The sequence below is a fragment of the Oryzias melastigma genome, linkage group LG22, assembly GCF_002922805.2.
Source record: "Oryzias melastigma strain HK-1 linkage group LG22, ASM292280v2, whole genome shotgun sequence".
NCBI lineage: Eukaryota > Metazoa > Chordata > Actinopteri > Beloniformes > Adrianichthyidae > Oryzias > Oryzias melastigma.
The window spans coordinates 1,596,850-1,607,826 of NC_050533.1; the positions used below are offsets into that span (position 1 = coordinate 1,596,850).

Here is a 10,977-nt window from a genome sequence, read left to right on the forward strand (position 1 = left end):
ATGATTGTATTAAAGTCGCACGCCGTATTCCAGAGAGGGCTCACTTGACAGCAGTTTAGCGAGAGCGTGCTGGCTTGACACCAGTCCATGAAGTGTTAGATCAATCCTATAGAACAATAAAGACTTTGAATATAACTTTATTAATCTCACAGAGAAGTTAACCTGTCATAGCAGATCAAAAGAAAAAAAACTACAGGACACAAAATAACCAAACAAGTAAATAAATGAACAAATGAGTGATTTGACGATATGTTTTTCTTCAACACGCGATTCTAACAGATTCCTCCGACGTGAAAGCTGCAACAAAACACAGGAGACAAACCTACTTAGGAGAATGACGGAGTCCAGACTTTTCAGTTCACCACAAACATGGAGGGAATCCGCCAGCACGGTGTAGCAGTGCTGGCAGTGGAAGGTCAGCAGGTGTATGCCGTCTGCCACCGTAACTGGCATCGCTGCTCCGTCGCTGCGTTTACTTAAAATGCTTTTCTCAAACTCCATTTTAGCGGGATTCACGGGCGCGCGTGCCACGCCGAGCTGTTAGGAGCTAATATCGGTCCTTTTTTTAATATAATAATTTTCTATTTAAAAAAATCATTTAAGATTCAAAAAATAAAACTAACTGTTTGCCAAGCTTTTTTTCTCCATTTATATTATAGTATTTTTAAACGGAAAGGCATTGACATGCTTTGCGCTGATTGGTTGAAGCCGTTTCCGGTCAGACTGGCAGCCAATCAAAGCCCTGCTCACGTCTGATTTCAAATCTGGGTTTAACCGTCAGCCGCGGGCGCCTCGCGCAGAATAAAATCTGAGTGTGGATACAGAAAACGGGAATTTTTCTGTGGATTTACTCCTCGTCAGGATGGATTTGGACTCCATGAAATACGCGGACCTGCAAAGCCTTGCTAAGCAGCTCGGCCTGAAGGCAAACGTGAAGGCAAGATAAACTTTTAGCATCCCAACTTTGTGCTGAACGACAACACTGCTGGATTCATGCTAGCGATGAACGTTGCCTACTGTGTTCTGGTGTTAGCACGTGTTTTGTGTGACATTTATTAACATGATTTATCTCAATAACAGGCAAACAAACTCCTGAAAGCGATAAAGCAGCATTATAAAGAGCAGGAGGAGGCGGGGGGGCAGGTAACCGGCGCTCGTTAAACTCCGCTGCATTAGCGTCAGCTGCAGTTTGACGCATCGGGTTTTGTTTTGTGTGTCGTGAACAGGATCGTGTAAAAGAAGAAGAAAATACTGCTCAGGATTCCGTCGCAGAAACCTCCAGCCCGCGCGTGTTTGTCAACGCGCGCCGGGGGAGAGGACACGGGGGTGCGGGGAAGGCTGCGGCGGTGACCCCGAAGGCTGCTCAGGTACAGGGAGGCGGCATAAACAATGTCACGTGACCTTTGCACGTTCACCCCTCTAGAATGGTTTATTTTGTCCCTGCCAGGCTGATGCTGAATCCTGCAGCTCATCATCTAAGACCAGGAGAGCCGCAAAGAGGAGAATGTTACCTGAGCTGAAGTTACCTGAACCTCAGGAGGAGCTGCAGCCTGACACCTGTGTGGAAGCACCTGCACGTGTGGAGACAGGTGTGTAGTGGAGGGGTTTATGCTGGCAGCATCTTAACTGGGACAATTTTTATTTATGATAAACAATTGTGTCTAGAACCAAAACCCAAAGTGACTAAAGCTGGAAAAATCCCTCGTTACCGTGGAAACCAGCAGAAGACTGCCATAAAGCCCGTCACTCCAAGTAAGTGATGTCACTGCTACGCCGACGTCACACAGATGGACATGTCTGCCGAGAAGACTTTTAAACCGTATTTTAGACTTCTACAGCTCAACAGGAGAAAACTTAAGTTTTAGTTGATAAGAAAGGGATTATTTTATCAAACTTATAAGAAACCTGGCTGCATTGTATTACTGTGGGCTCATTTATATTCCATATATTAAAAATAAGTCTTAAATGGGGTTTAAAAACAGCCAAACTGCTCATTCCTCTTGCATGCACTGAGGCGCTAATGTTTTCATTGTAGAATAGATTATTGTGATGTTCTGATAGAAAGAGCATCTCAAACCTTCAGGATCAGGAACACATTACAGCCCTTTGCATTGGCTCCCCGTGCAATTCAGGAGTTTTTTTTTGGTTGTTTATGAAAGTTTTTATGGTCGTCATCTGAAATGAGTCACAGAGCCTGAGTAATTCCTAACTACACTAGTGGTTCTATCCCAGAAATGTCCTCGCTTCAGCATCAAGTCAGATTTCTATCCTTCATTTCATCTGTTTCATTATGTCTATTATTTTAATTTTACTCATTTTTTTCTTTCTGAAGGTCTTTGTTTTGTTTTTAAATTTGAAAACTTTTTTTTGGATATGAAATTTGCTTTAATAAATGATGTTTGATTTTTTTTTTTTTTCTTTTTCTAAACAAACGCTCTTGAATGTATTTCCTCCAGATTTCAAAAAGCTCCATGAGGCTCACTTTAATAAGATGGAGTCCATCGTCACCTACGTGGAGCGAAAGAAGAGGACGATTGACGCCTTCAAGAATCCTGTCAAAGAGCTGAAGGTAACGGAAACAGGAATCGATGAATCAATTTATATTCACTCAATCCAACCAGATCCATCTGTCTGAAACACAATCAAATTAAACCAGCCTACAGCATTAAAAATATTTTCAAAATTAGATCGATATTGGAAAATACCATCTGAATTGAGACATGGTTGTTTTTTTTACTATAATGTAAAAACGATCATCACAGCAGACAGCACACGTGATGGTGGTCGAAGGTTCTAATGTTCCCTTTGGATTATTCTGATGAGGAAAAACAACAGTGGCTGAACTTGATCAAACTAAAACGTGAATGGATCTGACATTCCTTCTTGTTTACAGTCATAACTGTTAAATTACAAGAAAAAAATTCTGCATTTATGATGTTTTTTCTTATAAATGTATACATTTTGAAGTCATAAATGTATTAGAAGTTGTCAGTTTATCAGAGCCGTACTTGAAGATGAAAACGTGGAGCATCTTGTGAAGGTTTATTTCCAGATCAGAGTCAAAAGCAAAGAAATTCTGAACCTTTCAGCGACTCAGAACATAATTATCAGTGTCCTTGCTCTCTATGTTTGGTGTCGGGAAAGCAGAGTTTCATTTGTAAGATAAGGAGCTCACAGACACACGTTTGGATCTTATTCTGCCCTTTCAACTCACATTCCCAGAAGTCCGTTCGTCTCCTTATGTCATGTTAACAGTCCTGCACAGAAGGAAGGATATCAAAAAGAAACGTCCCTTCTCCAAATGAAACGTCTCACAAAAAACAAAGAAGAATGAAGAGTCTGTTGTGTTGGCACAAGAATATTGAAAATTCAGAAAGCGGAGCCTCTTCAGACGGAAACATCACAGAGTTGAATTGATTTTGTCTTTAGTGGAGGAAAAAAATGATGTGTGAACAGCTCAGGGGTTATTTATGGATCTGCAGAGATCCTGCAAGCCTCCATCAATGAATCAAACATGAATAAACTGTACATTAATCATAAAAGCTTCCAAATATTTGTAACGTTTTAAACCGATTAAATGTTCACATCCAAGACGCTATGACCAAACTGAGTTTAGTCGGTCTTCTCTGGTGATGCACAAGGACGTTCACTCGCTGGACTGTATGTTCACTTCCACTTTAATCTTCTAAATGTGTGACTTTTTAATTTTTTGGTGGCCCTAATCCTCCACTTTAAGAGATGGATCGAGTGTTAAGATGAGTTTTCTCTGAGATCTCGGCTCTCTTCACCACAATAGACTATTATAATGTAGGGCTGCCACGATTAGTCGACTAATCAACGACTAATTTAATAGTCAATTAATCGTTACTTTATATTATATGGAGTCAGAGTGTAGTAAAGTTGAAAGTTACATTGGTGTTCTGCTAGCTTTTTAGATTTTGGTATTTATTAAGATTTTTAGGCTATTTTGGAGTTTAGCTAATATTTCAGCTTCATGTTAGCTGTTTTGGCTAATTTAGTTTTTTTTTTTTTATAGGCTGTTTTGGCATTTAACTAATATTTTAGCTGGGTATCAACTTCAGTGTTTTAGTTATAAATTTCAGCATCTTCAGTGTCCAAACTCAGCTTACAGCATTCACACTATCATTATCTCAGGTGATGCTATATATCTAGTTTTTAGTTAGTTTAAAGCTAATGATGGTTAAGATGTGTGCTTTACATCCAGTTTACTCATGACCTGATTAGTCGACTAATCTGAAAAAATAATCAGTGATTAGTCGACTATTAAAATAATCTTTTGTGGCAGCTCTATTATAAAGTCTGAATCATCGCTAGAGTCGCACCGATCCTTCAGTTGTTCCAGCTCCTCGTCCTGGTGGTCCAAGCTGGAGGGACCCCTGGATTTGGCCTCTGACGTTTCTAATCAAACCACCAAATCCCGACGGCTCGACGTCATTGGAGCTTTCAGACCTCAGTGATGGTTTCTCCTGGTTTCCAGCAGAGCTCAGACGGCGCCCGGGCCAGCATGTTCAGCCCCGCTCCAGGGAACAAGGCGGCTGAGGAAAAGCGCAGACACACTTTGCTCTCAGCCAGCAAAGCTCCGCCCAGCAGAGCCGCAGGGCGAGACGCTCCGTTCAGGCCGTCCGTGCTGTCCACCCGCAGGATCAACGTCCGGTGAGCCCCTCCCCTCCGTCCGTTTGCTCCTTCAGATCTCCTTTAGAACGTTTGGTGTCACACATCAGGTTTTCAGAGGCTACTCGGGACAACGAGTTCAAAGGCTCTCTGCTGAAGACGCCGGCGCGCATGTCGCCCTGCCTGGTCTCCTCCACGCCGCAGACCGGCGCGGCGGCGCCCCACGCTCGCAGGCCTTCCACGTTCTCTGCTCAGAAAACTCCAGGTGTGTTCCCCTCCTCCTCACTGCTCATCTTCTCAAAAACATGTGTTTATGCCGTTTTTCCTCCTTTAAAGGGACTTTTGTTTTTAACGGAAACACGTCGGTGACGCCCGGAACGCAGAAGAAGCCGACCTTCGACCTGAAAGCGAGTCTGGCGCGGCCGCTGACGTACAAGCCTCACTCAGGTGAAGAAAAGAACAGGGTTGTGATCAGCTGTGTCGGCCGTCACTGAAGCTCCTCTCCACAGGGAAGCTGAAGCCGTTCGGGGATGTCAAAGAAAACGCAGCGGCTAACAAATCCCTGAACTCCCATCAGGAATGTTACAAACAGCACCGAGTCCAGACCAGGTACGTGAGCATCACCTGTGGAGCGGCTCCGCCCTCCTCCTGCAGCCCGCCCACGCCTCTGCTGCTCTGTCGCAGGGAGGACCGCCGGACGAAGCAGGTCCAGGACCGGAAGCAGAAGAAGGAGAGCATGCTGGGAGCTCGGAGGGGCCTCGTCATGATGTAGAGACCGCCTCCCGCTGTCGCTCTACTGTAAATATTTCTGCAGCTTCTCAGTTCTTTAGTAGACGAGCTTTCACTTCGTTCTTCAAGATGATTTCAGTTATTTAACGGCTTTGCTGCTTTTAATGTTTGATATTAACCTTAAAGAAAAACTGTAAAACATAAAATACACTTCAGACAAAAAAGTCTCGTGCGACTTTTGGTGCTGTTTTTTTGTTTTTATTGTTCCAGTTTGTTTTATAATAAAAAGACAAACTTTCTATGGAAACGGTGACTTTATTTACATGGAGGAAAAACCGCCGAGTCGGCTGGTTTGGATGAAGAACGACGGTCAAACTTCGGGGTTCCTCTTGTACTTCTCGTAGGCGAACTCTTCAGTGTGAGCGAAATCTTTGCAGACGCCGATGAAGTCGATCTCCAGCTGGAACGGCCCGTCGGCGTTGTCTCCGAGCGTGAAGCCGATGGTGTTGATCTGCAGACACAAAGGATTGAGTGGCGCGTGTCCGGCTGTCTTCAGACGGACGTTCAAACCAGTTCAGTTAAGATAATAACATTAATGACAATAACAAAACGATCTGGAGGGCCGGATCCGGCCCCCGGGCCTTGACACGTGATTTAAAGCCTGAATTAGAGATGATCAGTTATGGTTAAAAACGACGACCATAATACACTAAAGGAACGCCACCGTTTGGTGTGACAAATCAGATTTCCCTACATTTATTTTGATGTTTTACTCTGTTGTTTCGTAACTCGTGTTTTTAACGATTCAAAGCCCCAAATCCAACCACTGAAACCACAATATTTGAATAGAAGACGACCTATTTTAGTGCGCTACATTCAGATGGTTGAAGAGAGTTCTGCTCTAAACCAAGAGTTTAGTAACATTACAGTAAAAGTCCGATTTTCCTCCCAGTGGAGTAAAAACGCAGTGACTTGTGTTACCTTATCCAGCCAGAGAGGATGCTGGTCGTCCTGGATTCTCCCTCGATGTGTGAGGAAGAACTTGGAGAAAGGAATCTGTAAATGACACAACATAACACTGAGTTATTATTAAAAAAAAATCTGTTTTTTGTGTTTCACTGAGCTAAAGTTTTCTGATTTGTTTATGTCAGAAGTGTCAAACACACCAGGGGCCAAAATCCAAACCACACCTTAGGTCGAACAGGATAAAGATTATTAAAACATTCTGAAACGACATGTTTAAAAAAAGCAACTTTTTAACATAATTATGAACTAGATGTATAGCATTACATGTGGGAATGCTGGAAGCTGAATTTGGTTGCTGAAGATGCTGAAATTGATGGCTAAAAATCCTGAAATTGATGGCTAAAATCACTAAAGCTGATACCTGAAAAAGCTGAAATTGGTTGCTAAAAAAATGCTGAAGTTTATAGCTGAAAATGCTGAAGCTGGTCGCTATAAATGCTGAAGTTGATAGCGAACCAAAATATTAGCTGAATGCCAAATTAGCATAAAAAAACAGTTAGCAAAACAGTTAGCAAATAGCTGAAAAAACAGTTAAACTCCAAAATAACTTAAAAAAATCTTAATACCAAAATAGTCGAAAAATCTGGCAGATTGTTATTTTTTAAAACTTTAAAACTGTAACTTTTTATCATAATTGTGAATAATAAAAGGCAGGAATATTATTCCAGAATTAATCAACTTAAACCTTAAATAACTTTCAATATTTTACTCTCCATAAAAATATATTTTGTCAAAATTATACAAGTTAGAAATGAGCTCAAGATAACATCGGGTCATTAATAACAATAAATAAAATGATCTGGAGGGCCGGGTCCGGCCCCCTTGACTCTAACACATGGTTTCCGTCCCGTACAGATCAGCTGATCCTCCTCATAGAGTCTGGGCGGTCCCACTCACCTTCACGTCTTGCCAGTAGGGCCCCCCCCTGGTGTACAGGAAGTAGTTGTAAATGTCGTCTTTCTGGTGGGAGAAGTAGGTTTCTGCTGCGATGTTGATCATCCACGGACGGCCGTCCCCGCGGATCCGCAGGTGCAGGCTGTTGAAACTGGACCAGTCGTGGTGCTTTTTCCGATCGAACGAAGCCTGGAAGTAGAGGACAGGAATGAAGCTGACGGACCGCAGAACGGGACGTCCGTTAAAACGGAAGCGGCACCGACCAGCGGCTGTTTGGAGCGCACGGTGCAGTAGCCGCTGTAGCGGGTCTCGCCGTCCTTCGGGGGCGCCGAACACAGCGTCCCGTACAGGAAGCAGGTGTTGTTGTTCCTCCCCAGCTTCAGGTGGATCTCACTTTGACCGCCGATCTCTCTGTCGGAGGACAGTGTCCACTGCTCCAGGCTCTCCGGGCCCCTGAACTCCCACACCACCCGGTTCTGCTCCAGCATGTGCTCGATGAGCGGCCTCCCCTCCGGACCCACCCACGGGTCGGTCAACTCCTTCTTCAGGAGCGCAAAGTGCTTCTTTATTCCTTCCAGACCTTTTGAAAGGTCAAACTTGATCTTCAGCCACGGCGGCAAATTCTCTCTGGGTTTACCGGGCCGCCGGTACTCATTCTGGGTCAGAGTTCTGCTGGGAACAAGGCGGGTCGGGATGGAGGGAAGGAGGAGCTGCTGGTGGACGGAGGTCAGCGACCTCAGCGAGAGGAGGCGTGTCATCTTTGGAAAAGACATTTCCCTACAAAGAAACAAAACCATCAACTAAAAATTGTTTTTATTGTTTCATCAATTCCAGAAAACTGATGATTTTATTGTTGAGTAAAAAGTGAATCTAAATATTTAAATACAGTAAATGTTTCAGAGTGAAAGATTTACAGGTTTCTAAACTGTTAATGGAGAATTAGGGCTGAAATAAAGGAAAATTAAATACATATAAGCTATGAGAATATAGTAATGAAATTGTGAAGCTGAAATTTCTCAAGAATAAAGTTGCAAAAGAAAAATAGTGGACCCAAAAAATTGAACATTTTACAAGGATAAAATCAAAATCAATCAAAACGTTGACAAAAATTTTGGAAATTTTACATAAATAAAGTTGTGACATATTTTAAAATTAATCTAAATTTAGGAGAATAAAATTGTGAGAAAAAAAAATCTAATTTTCCGATAATGGAAAAATGATGAAAAAAGTCTACATTTACATTAGTAAAATTAGAAAAAATGTCAAAATTTTACAAGAACAAAATTGTAAAACTATAAAAAAAGAAAATTCTAATTTTATAACAGAAAAGTGGTATTTTTTTTAAATTAAGAATTTCAGAAATTCAGAAAGCGTAAAAATAAAAGCTTTAAAAGAATAAAGTAATAAAATTATTAGAAAAACTCAAAATTTTGAATTAAATCTGTAGGAAAAAACTTCATACAAAAATCTAAATATGTTAAACTAAAATGTATAGTAAAATTGCAAGAAAAAAATGTGTAATATAATTTAATTATTATTTTAAAAATTGCGATTTCACAAAAAGTTACTTCGAAAATAAAACTGCAGTTTTTATTTAAATAGAATTTCAATTTTTCATTTAAATAAAACTACATATACAGCAGATTCAGTAAAATTCTTAAACTTTGATAAAATATGCAGGTGATCTTTGATTGTGTTTGTGTTGAAAAGTTTTAAAAGCTATTTATAAAATAAGACTTTCTAAAAAGCATGTCTGGAAATTTACATTTTTAACCATGAATTTACGAATTTATTCCCAGATTTTTTAGAATTTGAATAGACGAGTGTTTTTAATATGAATTTATTTTCATATTTTTTATATATTTGTTTATTTTTCTTCCTTTATTGAGAAACTAACGCTGCAAATAAACTTACAAAATTTGAGGAAGCGTCACGATGTTCTCACTTACTGTGTTTAGTCTTCAGCGGCTTCCGTCGGGTTTTTTCATGGCTAACGCGGATTTACTGCAGTAAAACCCACAGAAATATACACTATTATTATATGTGATTATGAATATATACAGTCAATTATGAGGACCTGTCAGGACACGAGAACCATGAAGTCTAAACTACATCAGAACCGCTCGTGTGCCGCGATGAGAAAATCCAAGGTTGTCCGGATCTAAACAGGAAGCTGAGCTGCATTCAAGACACCAAACAAGTTATGTTGCAAAATACAAAAAAGTTCGGGTCAAAGAAAGAAAAAGTGGTTTTGGTTTGAACACTAAAATAACGTATTTTGTGTTTTTATTATATCCCATGAAGAATATAAAAAGATTAAAAATTTAGACATAAAATTTGTCGGGGAATTTGACTGAAACACATTGTAGATTTAGAGCTTATAGTGGTCAGAGGATTTTCATAAACATTTTTACTTTAAAATAGTATCATTTTTAATATATATAAAACACACTAAAAGTGATATTAAACTTAAAATAAAACCAGTTTGGGTTATGTAAGGGAGTTAAGGCTTTGATAGAATGCCGGGTGTGTTTTTTTCTTGAACGCAGCTTAGGAGCCTTCAAGAATATTGTTCGGAAAGAAACATTATCCCACACAATGGTTCCGCTTCAAGAAAATTAGCCCTGAATCTTATTTTCTTTTCCTGTTATCAATGTTTATTTAATCTGACTTGACCGTAGAGTTATATTTTTTTTATTTAAACTACGTCCCCATTAAATAAACAGATAAAAATAAATAAAGAAAAATCTGAAACAAAACCTCTTGTTTGGATAACAGCATGTCCGCGCATGCTCACTGCTCTCTCTGTGTGGCGACTGCAGAGCCGACGAGCTAAGTGGCAGCGGCGGGTTAGCTACGCAGCTAGTCATGGTGAATGTGAAGAAGCGGAAAGGTCGGGTCGTTATTGACTCTGACTCGGAGGACAGCGCCAGCGACGACAATTTAGATCAGGTAATCCCGCTTTTTTATTACCCATGAATGCCCGCGGGTTCCTTGGTTGTCAGCAGTTTGAGGTGAAGCTAATAGATGCTAGGCTACTGGCCTCGTTCGAACAAGAACAAACGCGTCTAAAACTAGTTTTCTGGTGGTTTGTTTTCTATTATACTATAGCAAACTTCACTGTACAACCAGAACAGCTTTGGTAATGTTTATAATTCGTCGTGTTTGTTCACAAATCGTTAAACTGTTAGTAGAGTTTTGTGGCAAAGGCTTCTGATGGCAGTGAAATGTCGCGCCACGGGCCTCCGGCTTGTTTTCATCACCTGTCCGCTTCTGACCGCTCAAACTGCGGCGTCGGGCTGCTTTTCTCCCCTTAGTGTTGAATCGTGGAGTAAAATAGCGGGTTTTGTGTCAACTTGAGCGGCTTCGGAGCCGCGCTGGACTGAGCCTGAACCTTTTCACCTGCGTGACGTCATGGGCTCCTTCTATTTTGGTCACGTTGATAAACAAGTGTCGGCGGCAGAACGCGCACACGCGGAGAAGCTGCCGGTACACCTCCCGAAATAATCACGTCTCATCGGTCGTTGGGGTTAAATTTGGTGAATAACTGCGGAACATTTTTCTGCAAAACTTTATTGACAGTCATCTCCATAGCAACAGGTGTGTAAAGTCGTTCTATCCTCCAGGATGTTCCTACAGACAGAATAGCTGCTCTCAGGAGATGTGGGAGTTCAAGTTTTTTTTTTTTTTTTTTTT

General features: G+C 41.0%; 4 protein-coding genes across 7 annotated transcripts in view; 2 read left to right on the forward strand and 2 right to left on the reverse strand.

Moving 5' to 3' along the window:
* The window catches only part of oip5 (opa interacting protein 5), a 2,280-nt gene extending 1,615 nt beyond the window's left edge, over positions 1-665 (reverse strand). Inside the window, exon 1 of the mRNA XM_024275880.2 lies at positions 327-665. Coding sequence (XP_024131648.1) covers positions 327-501 — 175 coding nt within the window. The 5' untranslated portion in view covers positions 502-665. The remainder of the gene's footprint in view (positions 1-326) is intronic.
* A 61-nt stretch (positions 666-726) lies between these two features.
* nusap1 (nucleolar and spindle associated protein 1) lies at positions 727-5,662 on the forward strand. Of its 2 annotated transcripts, none has more exons than XM_024275535.2 (11): positions 727-937; positions 1,081-1,143; positions 1,227-1,367; positions 1,448-1,589; positions 1,666-1,752; positions 2,457-2,569; positions 4,499-4,674; positions 4,743-4,897; positions 4,969-5,079; positions 5,142-5,241; positions 5,317-5,662. In XM_024275535.2, the coding sequence occupies exons 1-11, from the start codon at positions 863-865 to the stop codon at positions 5,402-5,404; spliced, it is 1,251 nt and encodes a 416-aa protein (XP_024131303.1). In that variant the 5' UTR covers positions 727-862; the 3' UTR covers positions 5,405-5,662. The 2 variants fall into 2 exon arrangements, with proteins under 2 accessions (XP_024131303.1, XP_024131313.1); XM_024275545.2 differs by having other exon boundaries at positions 732-937; positions 4,502-4,674.
* Positions 5,604-10,683, reverse strand: ndufaf1 (NADH:ubiquinone oxidoreductase complex assembly factor 1). 3 transcript variants are annotated; one of them, XM_024275715.1, is made up of 6 exons: positions 10,545-10,683; positions 9,231-9,285; positions 7,545-8,058; positions 7,285-7,470; positions 6,343-6,417; positions 5,604-5,872 (listed from the first exon to the last, which is right to left on the reverse strand). In XM_024275715.1, the coding sequence occupies exons 3-6, from the start codon at positions 8,052-8,054 to the stop codon at positions 5,732-5,734; spliced, it is 912 nt and encodes a 303-aa protein (XP_024131483.1). In that variant the 5' UTR covers positions 8,055-8,058; positions 9,231-9,285; positions 10,545-10,683; the 3' UTR covers positions 5,604-5,731. The 3 variants fall into 3 exon arrangements, with proteins under 3 accessions (XP_024131483.1, XP_024131491.1, XP_024131474.1); XM_024275723.1 differs by lacking the exon at positions 9,231-9,285; XM_024275706.2 differs by lacking the exon at positions 10,545-10,683 and having other exon boundaries at positions 9,231-9,461.
* rtf1 (RTF1 homolog, Paf1/RNA polymerase II complex component) overlaps positions 10,064-10,977 on the forward strand; it is an 11,898-nt gene continuing 10,984 nt past the window's right edge. Inside the window, exon 1 of the mRNA XM_024275275.2 lies at positions 10,064-10,233. Within this exon, the coding sequence (XP_024131043.1) occupies positions 10,150-10,233 (84 nt within the window). The 5' untranslated portion in view covers positions 10,064-10,149. The remainder of the gene's footprint in view (positions 10,234-10,977) is intronic.

What these genes read in the sequence shown, in the direction of transcription:
- nusap1 (XM_024275535.2), top strand. Translation starts at nt 863, where the DNA reads ATGGATTTGGACTCCATGAAATACGCGGACCTGCAAAGCCTTGCTAAG. An exon ending in ACCTGCACGTGTGGAGACAG is followed by an intron (nt 1,590 to 1,665) that starts GTGTGTAGTGGA and finishes AATTGTGTCTAG; the next exon opens with AACCAAAACCCAAAGTGACT. An exon ending in GACGTACAAGCCTCACTCAG is followed by an intron (nt 5,080 to 5,141) that starts GTGAAGAAAAGA and finishes TCCTCTCCACAG; the next exon opens with GGAAGCTGAAGCCGTTCGGG.
- ndufaf1 (XM_024275723.1), bottom strand. Translation starts at nt 8,054, where the DNA reads ATGTCTTTTCCAAAGATGACACGCCTCCTCTCGCTGAGGTCGCTGACC. An exon ending in TGCGCTCCAAACAGCCGCTG is followed by an intron (nt 7,471 to 7,544) that starts GTCGGTGCCGCT and finishes CTCTACTTCCAG; the next exon opens with GCTTCGTTCGATCGGAAAAA. An exon ending in ATCCTCTCTGGCTGGATAAG is followed by an intron (nt 5,873 to 6,342) that starts GTAACACAAGTC and finishes TTGTGTCTGCAG; the next exon opens with ATCAACACCATCGGCTTCAC.